General features: G+C 45.0%; 1 protein-coding gene across 1 annotated transcript in view; it reads right to left on the bottom strand.

Moving 5' to 3' along the window:
• Nucleotides 1-8,272, bottom strand: part of DPY19L4 (dpy-19 like 4) — a 55,080-nt gene extending 46,808 nt beyond the window's left edge. Inside the window, exons 1-4 of the mRNA XM_066578346.1 lie at nt 8,193-8,272; nt 5,764-5,950; nt 3,970-4,074; nt 1,323-1,447 (exon numbers count right to left, since the gene is read on the bottom strand). Coding sequence (XP_066434443.1) covers nt 1,323-1,447; nt 3,970-4,074; nt 5,764-5,776 — 243 coding nt within the window. The 5' untranslated portion in view covers nt 5,777-5,950; nt 8,193-8,272. The remainder of the gene's footprint in view (nt 1-1,322; nt 1,448-3,969; nt 4,075-5,763; nt 5,951-8,192) is intronic.
• Between the last annotated feature and the right edge of the window lie 6,822 nt (nt 8,273-15,094).

Raw genomic sequence — 15,094 nt, 5'->3', positions numbered from 1 at the left:
TTAATTCTGTAATTTTTTTACTTATTATTTTTAACATCTATGTCCCCCATGACGTCATTCACATTGCCATTTTTTTTTTATTTCACACTTTTCCGCTGTAACTCGGGCATCCATTAGAGCCCCAGTTAAGGGGGGGAAACATCCCCCTGTAGTGGCAGTAGTGACTAAGAGAGCTGATGGGGGTCAGCTAACACCTTGCAGCCGTGCTGTGATCTGGGGCACCTGGTGGTCATGTGCTTTCTCTCTCTGCACTACATACTCTTTTAAGTCCTCGGCTGTGACTAACAGCCGAGGACCCGACCTGCTCCTAATTGATTGCAGAAGCTTTAATCCTGTGCTGTATTTTTGCTATCAGCTGGGATTAAAGCCCAGGACCAAGTGCCAGCAATTTACAGTACTTGGTCCTTAAAGGGTTAAACTCCTCCTTAAGGCTGCACAATGAAGATGATAAGAGGGCTCAGGATTCCATTCCAGTGATCAGTGGGGCTCCAGTGATTAGACATTTATCTTGTATCCTGTGGATAGGCAATAAATTGTCCAATATGAGAAGTCTTTTTTAGGGAGGACGTCTTGTATAGGAGACACATTTTCATATACTCTATTAGAGAATTATTATATTTCTGAAGTGTTGCGTAATATGTTGGTGCTACATCAATAAAGATTATTATTGAGGACCCTCACCTATTAGCCGCTACAAACAGTATCTCTAGAGGAGCCAACATGTACATCCATTAGCTAGACAGCCCATCGATTTCCATTACAAACATGCAATACTTCCTTTCCCCTGTGGAGGTGCTGCAGAGAAAACTGAATGCTTAGGATGACCCAGCAATTATAGCTCATTGCTGTCGGATCCCAGCAGAGGGGCACCCTATGATTAGCTTCTAGTCGGAGAACCTTTTTAATAAAAAGCAACAGTCCAAAGTGGGCAGCCTCCCAGGACAAAAAGAACATTTTGTCCTGGGAGGCTGCTTCAGTTTTCTAAACACAAAAGATCATAATGCATCTTGTACCATAGAAATGAGTTGATTCTATTTGATTGATCATTAATGTTTCTAAAAATAAGATGGCTTTAGGATGTGTAAACTCCCTGCATATATTTGCATCATGCATCTTTTTACAGGACCCATGATATATATAACGGATCTGTTTTGTAGCGCATCCCTTTGAGTTATAATGGATCTGACAGTACGTCATAATTTTCCTTCACTGGGTAGAACAGAGCAGTAGATAAAACTATTAGGCGCATCAAGGGAAACAGGAGCAGAACTACGATACCAATGGGCCCAGAGCCCAACGAAAGTCTATAGCAGACTTCTTACCCTGCGGCTGGAAAACCAGAACTTGCGCTCATGGTAGGTGGACAGGTAGACTGCATACATCATGCCACTCGTAATCGTTACAAGGCAACCAACAAAGAGTTTTGCAAATCGCTGCAATGCAACATCTAGGGGAAAAAAAAAAATGCATGACACATACTGTATAACATGTCATTTCAGACAGAAGCCTTCTGATTATAGGGTGTACATAATTAGAGCAATAAAAATGCAAGGCGAGACTACAGAAATGCAGATATGCTGTAAAGCTTATAAAAGGGATAGTCCCATCTTCTAATAGGTCATATTGCTTGGATGTACTATAACTTTATGATTGGTGAGGTCCTACCTCTGGGACCACCGACAGTTCTAAGAATAAAGTCAATGTGATTCTACTGAGGTTCTCTGCACAGCGGGTGGCCATCGCTTTCCGTGGCGGGAATACCCCTCTAACACAGTCAAAGACAGCTGTCAATTTGAATATGGTGGTCATATGCAGGAAAGAAAAGGAGTATGTTGACGCTGCCAGTTGAAGGGACCTAAAGTCAGCGTTATGGAAAGATCCTTTATTGGCATCTTGTTTCAGTGCCGGATCGGCACCTTCCTTGGACCACAGTTAATATCCTGAGGATGGTGCCAATTTGGCACTGAAACATGTTGCTAATAAAGGAACTTTCTATACCAATGACTCTGGGTTCCTTCAGTCTTCTCCTTTCTACAACATCTTATCATTTCTCTACAGAGGCTACCGCTGGTCTGTTGGGGCAGGCAGCAGCTACTGTGACAAGCCTTACCTTTTGTTATGCCATCAGCACAACAAATCAAGGTATTCCTTATCCTTTCATTGAAGAATCCCCTTATTGCTGACAGGCCCCTCTGTACTATGGAGTGCTGTTCATTTCTTTAATTACAATTTGAATGCTAGTTTCCAGCAATCACAAACTCAATGACATGTAAAGTGTCACTTCTCCTAGCCATTATCTCATAACTAGTTGGTACTTTCCAACTTATTGCACTAGAGCTGATGATACTAGAAGAAGGAATGCAGCACCTCGTCTGCGCTAACTGACCTCTAGGACTGAGTAATACCGGTTGGGCCAGGTATATTATACAACAGCACTACCCTGGATAGTTTCATTGTGAGCATATACAAAGAAAGATGTGGGGGATGGGGAAAGAGGGATCTGAACATTAACCACCGATGAAGGTTTTGGAAATACTCTAATTACACTGTGCTTCAGGCAAAAAGTTCGCCTCTGTGCACCTCTTGCTGTCATTCGAGTTCGTCTTTGTTCTCTCAACCACTGAGACAGGCAATGTTGGGCAGTGCTGACAGCTTGGCCTACGTACATAGCGATCTGCCAGAGTAATAAACCAAGTTCTCTCCATTCAAGGATTCTATCCCTCTCAGTTTGCAACAAGTGGAGATAACACGTCAACGAACAGGAGGCATGGTATAATCATATCACAAGACTTTATCCAAGTTTTGAAGTTTCATGTGGCTGAAAAAAAACTTGCTTTTGATCTCGCTTTTATACCACATGCCACAGATTTGAGCTAGGTGCTTGAAAATTTGATCTCATCCACTCCCGACTCGACTACTGCAACTGGCTGTTCATTGGCCTTCCCTGCATCAGACTCTCCCCCTCTAATCTACATAAAACGGGGCAGCTAGGCTCATTTTTCTATCCACCAGTTACTCAGATGCCTCTGCCCTATGCCAGTCATTCCATTGGCTGCCCATCCACTTCAGAACAAAATTTAAACTCATCACCCTTACCCACAAAGCTCTCCGTGGCGCCGCGCCACCATACATCACCTCCCTCCTGTCCGTACATCACCCAGCCCGCACATTCCGATCCACTAACACACTCGGACTAAACACCCCTCTAATACGAACCTCCCATGCTCGCCTCCAGGACTTAACCAGAGCAGCACCAACCCTCTGGAACACTCTACCCCAAGGCATCTGGACAATCTTAATCACAGAATTTAAGATGCTCCTTAAAGACGCCCCTCTTCAAGGAGGTATACCAAATCTCCTGACCTAGTCAATCTGCCCCTCCCTATGGCTCCCCACATTTCCACCCTGCCTATTGTATACAACCTCTACCCCTGCACCTCCTTACCGCCCCCACCCCGTTTGCTTCCTAATAACAGATTTCCACATGTAGTTCTCGTACTGCTTGTGTTCCCTCGTGCCTCTTCCCCCCGCCCCCCACCTCCCCACCCCCTTTTACCTCCTTTATAACCCTCACTCAATTTGTTTCAAACTGATTGTATCCCACATGTATAAAAGCCCCCAAACTCCTGGTTAGCTTTGTAAGACATTAAATAGATGTCCGAACATAAAGAGGTCTTTCTCCATGACTGAGTCGCTTTACAGCACTAGCTTCATAGAAACAGTTGAAGCACAAAAAGTCAGATATCCACTGCTCAGACGGGTTCAATGCATTATATACACAATAGGTGATCTGTATCTGTGGAGGGAGGTCCACGTAACATGAGAGACCCTCACTTCACCTTCTAAAATGACATATGCTACAAGAAGTAGTAGAGCTATTTAAAAAGCGGAAGTTGGCATAAAAACATGACTATATATCGTATTACAGAAGCGGTGTATATAATACTATATATAAAGACATCAACTTACATCTTGCAGATTTCCCTACATTTCTGATGTCTTTTTCACTGTGTTTGGCGTTGTGAGGCTCTGATGAAGAAGCCTTTCTTCTCTGCCGCAGCTCTTCTGGGGAGCCTGAAAAGCAAAAGAATCGGCACTTTCATCATTTAGACAAAGGATGTATTGATCAGCATCTGACCGACAGGTAACTCTACCAGTACGAGGGTGACTGACAAGGCATTCCCAAGCAAACGTTACCTGCGGGTTCTCTTAGGACAATGAAGACCGCATACCGGAATATTTCGTTCTCAGCATATTATAGATGCCTTTCTTTAACCCCTTAAAGAAACGGCTGTTTTTCATATTTTCCTTTTTGTTTTATGCTCCTTACTCTCAAAGAATAAATAAGATCTTTATTTTCCCGCTGACAGCCATCCCAGGACTCATTATTTGCAATACAAATTGCATTTTTTAATGGTACCATTTGAGGAATCGTATAATGCACTGAAAAACTTTTAAAAATATGTAAGTGGGGTGAGATGAAAAAAAAAACAAAAAACAAAAGTCTTTTTGGGGCGTTTTGTTTTTACGGAAAATGCAGCAAAATTGACACATTAGCTTCATTCTGTTGGTCAGTATAATTATGGTCGTACCAAATTTATAGTTTTTTGTGTTGTACTACTTCTAAGAAATAAATTATCTTTAAAAAAAAAAATGAATAAAAATCACTTTCTCACCACTTAACTATTTCATTTTTGTATCGATACAGTTGTGTGAGGACTAGAGATGAGCGAGTGTACTCGCTAAGGCAAACCACTCGAGCGAGTAGTGCCTTATTCGTGTACCTGCCCGCTCGTGACTAAAGATTCGGCTGCCGGCGCGGGTGAGAGGCGAGTTGTGGCGGTTAGCAGGGGGGAGGGGGAGGGGGGAGAGAGATCTCCCCTCCGTTCCTCCCCGCTCTCCCCTGCCGGAAGCCGAATCTTTAGAGATGAGCGGGCAGGTACTCGAATAGGGCACTACTCGCTCGAATAGTTTGCCTTCGCGAGTATGCCTGCTCATCTCTAGTGAGGACTCGTGTTTTGCTGGACGACCTGTAAGTTTCTATTGGTACCATTCTGGGGTACATGCGACTTTCTGACCGCTTTTTATTATATTCTATCTTGGAGACAGGGTGACTAGAAAAGCGTAATTTTGACACTGTGCATTTTTAGGGCATTCACTGTTCCTGGTACATAAGGTGAGGGTATTTTATTAGATCTGACTTTTACAGAACCGACAAAACCAGATATGCTTTTCATTTAGATTGTTTTTTAAATTAGAAATATGGGAAAAGGGTTTTTTAAATGTAATAGTTTTTATTTTTAAAATAATTAAAAATAGATTCAATTATTAAACATAATTTAGAAAAAAAACGTGAACACCTTTTCTTTTGTACTCCCCATTGGTGATTTGAACTAGCGATCATGTGATCGCTTATACAATATACTGCAGTATTGCAGTATATTGTATTTCTACAGATATTCTATGAAGACATACCACAGGCATGGCTCAATAGGAAGAAATACATAGTAGCCCTGGGGGCATTCACAAGGTGCCCCACTATCTGATTTCGGGGAGGGTCGATCAGGAGACAAGAGGAAGCTCCCTCTTCTCTGTTGGGACATTTAAATGCCGCTGTCAGCCGGACAGACTCTGTGAACACAAGTCTGCTGCTATTGAAAAAGGAACTGATGTCATCCAACCAAATATATGGAAGTCTGCCGTCATACTGCAGGGCCTAGGCTGCAAAGGCTAATGAATATTTATATACCTGCCTGCACTCACCTTCATCCTCCATTGTAGTACACTTTGAGAGGTCCTTCAGCAGCCCAGACAGTGAGTGCCCTGAAAATCTTGCTAGGTAGACCTTCTGCCTATGGAGCACGGCATTAGCTAACAATGTGCTTACAACATATAGGGACCCCGATTGGAAGGTACAACAGTAAATGTGCCACGATCAGCCCTTGCAGACCTGAAATAATGGGAAATGATACATATATTACATACAAGCATATACAACACATATACAAGCAATGCCCCAACAGCTTCTACTACATGTGGGAGGCCAAACAATTGAAAATTAAATTTGCCGTGGCTGATCTCTCAATGCCATTCGCCTCCGGATCCCGCAGCAAATACTGCCCATAGACCTGCTATGCAAAACGCTTTTCCATGCCCATGAGCGAAAATCAACTGCGATTTTCTACTCGCAGGGGGAAAATTGCAACATCCCCTATTCTAGTGCGGGCCTCGCATTACAGTCAATAGAAGCTGTCAGTCCCGTGGCGATTTTAAAATGTCAATGTCAAAATTGCCACGGACCTACGTCATTGCCAGTAGTCATTCTCTATACTGGGCACGCCTGCCGGCACATAGAAGAAGGCATCACACAGGTATGCAGGGGTCACCGCCGGGGGAAAACAGGGTCCGATTCTGCTGCGAGATCTCGCAGACGGAATCCGACGCGGCCGTGTGCATTCGGCCTTAGTCCTGCAGATACAGGGTGACGAACGAGAAGCGCACGATTCTTGTTCAGTCGTTGGCTCGTGTTTAGACTGAACAATTTTCATTCACTTTCATTCATTTGAACGATATCATTCCGTCTAAAAGCACCTTAACTTGACTGCCAAATTATGATAACTGAAATTACAGCCCCCTAGTACATTGTAGTTAATGTCAAGTTAACGTTTGCTAAAGATGTACGTTATGGAATTGCTGAAAATCTTATCTTCTAATATACAAAAAAAAGCATCAAACGCTAATTTTTGTTTTGCATTTTTAAAACTGAAGTTCAGACCGGCAGAATTGTTGCTGATTTTGGTTGCAGATTCCAAACATTTACTACAAAGTATCTCAATGGGGTTATAAATTCGCATATAATGGATTTTTCCGCTGGGCGTTTGAGCGAATGCTGCAGATTTTCAACTTGATGGCCACCTGCCCACGGCCGTGTCGGACTCCGCCAGCAGAATATCGCAGCGGGTTCCGACACAGCGCCCCCCAAAGACCCCATACTCACCTCTCCAGATCCGCCACCCGAGTCCTGTCCAGCGAGCCGGCACGCATGTGCAGTGCAGTGAAGCGCATGACGCGTTGGCGGTGACGCGTAATCACGCAATACTTTTGTTGTGCTTACAGCGGAAGTATCGTGTGACGGACGGATGCGATATTCTGGAGGCCCCATAGGGAAACATGGGCGAGAAAAACCGCCGATGTATATGACCCAATTGAATAGGGTTTATGTTTGTGCGTCTCGCATTGCGCAAATCTCACACGATTTTCACGGCCGTGTGAAAACAGCCTGCGGATATAATCACACTTCACTGAGGAAACCAGCAAGAAAATCCACCAGCGGGTTTCTATGTAAAGATGGACTCATTGCAATGAAAAAAATTTGCGTTGGAAATCCACGCCATTTCTGCCACAAATAACGCGTGCTGCGGATTTGAGAGTCAGTGTAACTTTCTTCCGCTGCAGATGTTTTCTGCTGTGATTGTTTTAAAAAAAACAGATTTACTTACTTTATGCTGAACATTGCTGCGCAATTCTGTTCTCGCATTGCAGGCACATCCTGAGATCGGATGCACACGGACGTATTTGCGCACAAAAAATTTGCATGCACGAAATGCAATAAAATAGAACCCATTGATTTCAAGTGATTCGTTCACATGCGGGTATTTGGCACAATTTAGTCGCGCACAAAAAAAAAAGCAGAAAATGTGGCGCAATTGTACACGCAAATATGCATATGCTCGTGTAAGTCCGGCCTAAAAGTGCGTATTCTGACCAAAAGTCGAAATGGAAATATCATCCGCGTGCGGATACCCTAAAGGTCTTACACCCAGCTTTCCGAGACTCCTGAACAGAAATCGGACCTCATTACTCCCCCATCCCCCAAATAGCTGCAACTCAAAAGTATCCAAACTGAAGTTAAACTCCAAAGATGATCTTTGTGATTGCGGAAACAAAAGTGCAAAGTATGAAAACCTAAAATGTGGAAAAGTAATTAAAGCTCCTCGACGGCGAGATGTTCCAGAATTAGCGCAGAAGACGCAACTTCACAGAGAAAAGGGAGATCCCAACCCCTGGTGACAAGACACAGGCTGCAATGTCACCCAAACACAGGAACTGCAGGAGAAAGTCAGTGCACTGGGAGCTAAGGGGTTAAGCCTCCAGTCCTGCAGTGTCCCCCCAGTCTGAGGTCCCCCCATTACCAGCTGCAGGTCCCGATCCTCCTGCTGCACTCCGCACTCTGCAGGGCTGCTGCCCTCATTCACAGCCAGCGAAAGGAGGAAGTAGGCAGCCTCAATCGCACACCTATCCAAGGATTAGGATGTTCATTCTGAAGAGACTCGGCCTGGAGCGCGGCGATCGGCTAGTAGGGCTGCCCGGCTTCTCCTTCTAGATGGAAGGTTGTGTCTGTATGTCGCAGCTACAGTTACTTGAGCAGCGTGTAGTAGATTAACCCCTTAAGGACACGACCTATTTTGGGCATGAGGACACAACAATTTTGGGGGATTTTCAGTCCACTTTTCAAAAATTTTTATTAGGTTTTTCCACAATAAAAACCTTTTTTTGAAATTATTATTATTTTTTTCTATATCGCTGCATTTAAAGTCCTATAAGTTTTTTATTTTCCCCTTGTTTTTTGCGTGATGAGCTGCAGTTTTTATTGGTACCATGTTAGGCAATGGCAAGCGGGACACCAGTATCTGGCTTCCTGTTGCCATGGCAACCCATCATCCCTCCGCAATTACATGGAGGGGGTCCGATGAAGTCACAGAGGGAGTCTTTACATGCCATGATCTACATAGATCACAGCATGTAGGGAGTTAAAAGCGACGATCAATCCTCTCATTGATCTTGGGTGTTGCAGCGGGAGGCCACGCCATCCATATGATGTAAGTTTACATCCAGGGTGCATTAAAGGAGATGTCCCGCGCCGAAACGGGTTTTTTTTTTTTTAAACCCCCCCCCCGTTCGGCGCGAGACAACCCCGATGCAGGGGTTAAAAAAACCACCCGCACAGCGCTTACCTGAATCCCGGCGGTCCGGCGTCTTCATACTCACCTGCTGAAGATGGCCGCCGGGATCCTCTATCTTCATGGACCGCAGGGCTTCTGTGCGGTCCATTGCCGATTCCAGCCTCCTGATTGGCTGGAATCGGCACGTGACGGGGCGGAGCTACACGGAGCTACACGGAGCCCCATAGAGAAGAGGAGAAGACCCGGACTGCGCAAGCGCGGCTAATTTGGCCATCGGAGGGCGAAAATTAGTCGGCACCATGGAGACGAGGACGCCAGCAACGGAGCAGGTAAGTATAAAACTTTTTATAACTTCTGTATGGCTCATAATTAATGCACAATGTACATTACAAAGTGCATTATTATGGCCATACAGAAGTGTATAACCCCACTTGCTGCCTCGGGACATCTCCTTTAAGTACCGCGCTGCCATGATGTAAATTTGCATCATATAGCATTAAAGGGTTAAAGTGACTTTACATGGGACAAATACCCTTTGAATAATCACTTAGGCCTCGTTTGCGGGGGCGGGGTTTTAGCGCAGAATAGGCACGTGAAAAAATCCCGTCTATTAGAACCAGTGGTTTCCTATGGGGACGCTCAGATGAAGGAATTTTAAATGCGAAAAAAACTCGCCCCTTAAAAAGATAGGACACGCGTGGCTACAATGCCCACATCTAAGGTGGTCTGAGGTGCGAGAAAAGATAGGACCTGACCTATCTTTGGTGTGTGATGCGCAGGAGTCTCCATAGATTTCTATGGGAGCTGGTGTTTATCTGTGTCTGGAGCTCCGAAAAGAAGATTACAAGTGATTAGGAGGATTTCTGCCGACCGAGGGAATTCCAATCAGCAGCGGCGCCGCTAAACCCAGAAGCACATTTTAAATGTCCCGCTGTAAACTCCTGTTAGTCCCCGCAGGGATGAGGGGAAGCCCTGAGAGTTCAGTTCATTTCCCCGGCGGTTCCCTTAATCCCCGCAGGGACTAACAGGAGTTTACAGGGCAACATTTAAAATGTGCTCCTGGGCACCAAGTTTTAAATGTCCCGCTGTAAGCAGCGAGGAATTCCTCCAGCCCTGCTACTGCGCAATTCCCCAGCAGTGGGAGGCAGTAGGGGACTCCCTCCACCTCTCATCTCAGTATTGGGTTCCCCAAGGGATTTTCCCATAGCAGGGAGAGAGAGGTGGGCAGAGTTAGATGGCTTCCCTGACAGCAGGGCAGGGCTAGAGGATCCACTTGTTAGCCCCACCCCTTTCAACTTGCTATGGGGGGAATCCCTGGGAGAAGCCCTCTAGCCACGCCCCCTCTCTCTCTGCGCTATGGGAATATTCCCCGGGGATCCCGCAGGGCTTCAGGATTTCCCCATAGCAGGGAGCGAGAGAACGGGGCTATGGGGATCTCTCTCTCCTCCTGGAGTAGCTGTGCTTTTTTTAAGCAGCACGCTGCTCCAGTGAATAAACGATTTTCATGCGCATGAAGTTCAGGTTTGCGTGAAAAATCGTTCATGCGATTCTTAGTGCAGTTTAGCCGCAATGTTTTCATACCCTAAACTGTGCTAAAACCAAGCCCATGTGAAAAAGTCCTCAAACTACTGATTCATTACCCATGTGTAGTATGCATCAAGTAGTCAGAGAAGACCTTGAGAGCACGATGAGGGGGGATAGTGAGTGACCCCCTACTCACTACTGCAGTACGGACTGCCGATCTGACTGATCAGATGGGACAGAGAGGTTAGTCATGAGGCCAGGATCAGATGGGGTACAGAGTGCTGATATAGGATGACCAGGACCCTCAAAGATCGGGATAGGGTAGAACAGTGAGTGTAGGGATAGGACTGATATAGTAAGAGCTAGAATAGTTATATGATCGTTTAACCCCTTAAGGCCTCTTTCACACGGGCGACAGCGATATCACAGCGAGAAAAATCGCAGCGATATCGCATCTGTGTTTTGTACGATATCACTGCAGTATCATAATTTTGTGTCACTACAAAGTCGCGGGGAGGGGGCTTGAAATGTAAGCCGTACCCCAAAAATAAGCCCTGGTTGCATTAGGTTAGGTGATGTATTGAGTTTTATTTTTTATTCATGTAGCTAGGGCTTATTTTAGAGGAAACAGGATTTCCTACTGCAAAAGTTGCATTGCACGTTTTCGTGCGATGTGATGCCACACAAAGGAAGGCTCCACAGGGAAACATGCGCTACAAAACTTCACAAACCACAGCAATATTCAGCAACCCACGATTTTTTCCCTCGCAATGTAGCAGCCTACAAAACATCGCTAATGTGAAGGAAACCATTGGAATGCATGGGCGGCACATACATGCGATTTGAAGCGATGTGACATCGCGAGAAAATTGCGCAGTTTTATCGCCCATGTGAAAGCGGCCTAAGGGTGTGGCCCTTTCTTTTGTAGTTTTTCCTCCCATCTTTTAAAATATCGCAACTCTTTTACTTATCCATCACCGCCGCTGTTTGAGGGTTTGTCTTTTTCAATGGTACTATTTAATGTACCAAATACTAAAGTACTGAAAAACACAATTTTAGGGTGGATTCAGACGACTGTATTTCGGCTCGGTTTTCATGCCGAGCCGATATACGGTGTCCTCATCTACAGGGGGGAGAGGATGGAAGAGCCAGGAGCAGGAACTGAGCTCCTGCCCCCTCTCTGCCTCCTCTCCGCCCCTCTGCACTATTTGCAATGAAAGGAGGTGGGATGGGGCGGGGCTAAGTTCCGCGAATTAGCCCTGCCCCTGTCCCGCCTCTTCCCATTGCAAATAGTGCAGAGGGGCGGAGAGGAGGCAGAGAGGGGGGCGGGAGCTCAGAGCACTGCTCCCGGCTCTTCCAGCCTCCCCCCCTGCAGAGCGAGACGCTGTATATCGGCTGGGCGTGAAATCCCAGCCGATATACGGTCGTGTGAATGCAGCCTTAAGTGGAGCAAATGAACTACTTTTAAAAAAAGTAATATCTTTGGAAAAAAATAAAATTATTTTCCACCTCCATCTTCTGACAGACATAACTTTTTTATTTTTCCATCAACAGAGGGCCCATTTTTTGCGGGACGTCCTGTAGTTTTTATTGGTTTCTGTTTGGAGTACATATGACTTTTTGTACATATCACTTTATTAGTACACTTTTTCTTGGAGACAGTGACCGAAAAAAACTGCAATTCTGGCATGTATTTTTTTTTTTCAGACAGGATTCGCCGTGCAGGATAAATAAAAGATCGGGCAATACTAAATATGTTTTGAGATTTTTTTATATACTTTTTTTTTTAGATTATAAATATGGGAAAATGTTTTTGTTTTTTTAATAATTAATAAAACATTTAAAACTGATTTTTACTTTTTTTTTTGTCTCCATAGGGGACAAGAACTTGCGATGGTTTGATCGCTCTTGCAGTATGATGTAATACCATAATATCATGCCACAATTTTTCAGAAGGCTCCCGGCTGCCATGGCAACCAAACAGCACCCTGCAATCTCATCAGAATTTAAAGGGTTAATAGCTGCACTTAGTTCCTCCCCTGTTCCGCCCCTCCCTTTGCAATCAGTGGCCAGGGGCAGAGAGGGGGCGAGAGCTCAGTGCACTGCTCCCAGCCCGGCCTGCCTCCTCCCCCTGCAGAGAGGGACAACGTATATTGGCCAGGCGTGAAAACCTGGCCGATATACGCACGTCGTATAGATATGGATGGAACAATTGATCTGCCACACAATGAACCCTCTATGACCATCCAAACAGTTGACAAGTATCACAGGAAGTAACAAACAGTGCTAATAAATGACATAAAACATCTAAGCGTGGTTTCACACAGGCGATAAAATTGCACTAATTTTTCGCGATACGAGACAGAGTGAAAATGCTGATTTATGAAACAATTGATTTACAATGGTTTCCTTGCCATTAGCAATTTTTTCACTTGACAACAAAAAAAATTGCAGCATGCTCTATCTTTCTGTAATGTGCGATTTTTTAATCTCCCATGTTTCTCTATGGAGCCTCCGTTTTATCGCATTGCGCAAACTTGCGGTGCAATGTGATGCAATTTTAACATTAGAAAGTCCTATTGACTTTCGCCATAAAAAATTGTGTGATTTTATTGCAGACTGCAGCAAGATTATGTTAAAGAGGGAGAAAATCGCAAGAAAATTGCGGCAAAATCGTGATCGCCCGTGTGGAACTAGCCTAACAGTGTTGTAATAAAATAAACTGGTTTTTCAAATGAAACAATTTGATAAAACATAAAACGCCGGCCGATACACGCTCGTGTGAATAAGCCCTAAAGATCGCCAGCTCAAAGGAAATAGTAATCATATGCTGCAATCACCTAATCGAATGATCTCAGGTGTTTCTGATTCACGGAGACCTAAAGGTAGTGGGTTCCAAAACAGGAGAGTGAGCAAAACATCCTCGAGGTAAGCAGGACACCTAGTGCTGGAAATAAGGAAGCGCACGTTGTAGCTAAGGCCACTCTCACACATGCTGTCCGCGATTTTACTTTTGTTTTTGGACGCAGGTTCCTGCCTCTGACAGCGGGTTTTAGCGCACCCCAGCATTGTGATGGGTGATGAGTTGCGCTAAACGCAGTAAAATACAGCATACAGCGCTTAAAAATCACAGCGTTGGAAAATGCAGCGATCGAGCGCATGCATTGCTATAATCATACTGTCCCACAGGATCAAGTGTCATTTTTGCGGCACAATGTACCCGTGAAGCCCCCTCCACACCCAAAAATGTTGCAATTCCATTTTTCCCATATTACCCTGCTTACAAATGTCTAAGGCTGCCTGTCCACGGGCATATTTTCATCTCTGCGGCGATAATCAGTCAGCGGGGAACGCAGTGAAAGCTTTCCATAGCATTGCTATGGAAAGCGCTTTCCCCCTGTCCAAGAGTGGAGAATCATTGCGATTTTTCCACCCGCGGGTGGCAGATCGCAGCATGCTGTGTTTTTACCACGATTCTCCGTGGTCAGCCTATCTGCTAGATTGATCCGCCGTGGGATACCGCAACGCCCGTGAACAGGCAGCCTAAAGGTTTTCCAGTGCAGTTTATGGTATATTAACTCCTTAAGGACCAGACACTTTTTAGGGATTTTACCCATCTGGTGGTTTTACAGCCCTATTTTTTTTTTCCTTCAGCTACCAAAATGTTTGGTGCAGCATTTTTTTCCCTGTGACATAGAGGGGTAATTTTTTTATTTATCTTTTTTCACTGTTTTTCTCTGCCCTGTTTTTTAGGGTTTGTTCACGCGAGCGTATATCGGCTGTTTGCAATTGGAGGGGGTGGGATGGAGTAAGCTAAGCTCCACCCCCTCTGATTACTGGCTGCAGACAAGGTGAGGGGTTGAGAGCTTAGCTCCGCCCCATCCCGCCCCTCTTATTGCAAACAGCCGGAGGGGAGGGGAGAGGAGTTAAGCTGATGAGGGGGAGGGAAGGGGGAGACAGCTTAGCAGAGCTAAGCTGGTTGACGCTACCTCGCTCAACGGCATACACGCCAAGCCTGTGTATCAGAAGGTAGCGTATATTGGCGGGCCGTGAAAACGCCGGCCAATATACACTCGTGTGAATAATCCCTTAGTTTTATTTTATTATAGTTGATTATTTTTGAAATTAGTATATTTACATCAAAATAAAGTATAGGAATTGGTTCCTCATTTTGTTTAGGACGTTTTGATATATAATGGGTCTATTTTCTATTTAATGTATATACTGTATTTTTTGCTTTATAAGAAGCACATTTTTTTTCCCACAGTGGGGGGGGAGTCAGTGTATCCTATAAAGCGAACGTGCAGAAATTCAAGGTAGCCAACCCTGTTCCATAGCAGGGGAGGAAGTTCTCTTTCTCCTCTCCTGGCGGCGCTCACCACCACCACTGCTGCTGCTCCCCGCCTCCTCTAATCAGCTTCCTCCCGCTGTACCAGAGCTCTGCTACTTCTGCTGTGGAAGAGAAAGGAAAGCAGTTATAGGGGTCCTCCATCGCCCTGTACTATCCCCTACACTGTCACCTGGGTCCATGGTGAGTTCAAAATATTTTTTCCTATTTTCCTCCTCTAAAACCTAGGTGCGTCTTATAAAGCGAAAAATACAGTATT

This window comes from Eleutherodactylus coqui, chromosome 9, assembly GCF_035609145.1.
Source record: "Eleutherodactylus coqui strain aEleCoq1 chromosome 9, aEleCoq1.hap1, whole genome shotgun sequence".
Lineage (NCBI taxonomy): Eukaryota > Metazoa > Chordata > Amphibia > Anura > Eleutherodactylidae > Eleutherodactylus > Eleutherodactylus coqui.
The sequence above is the reverse complement of the archived record's forward strand: the minus strand, read 5'-3'. Positions and strand labels throughout refer to the sequence as shown.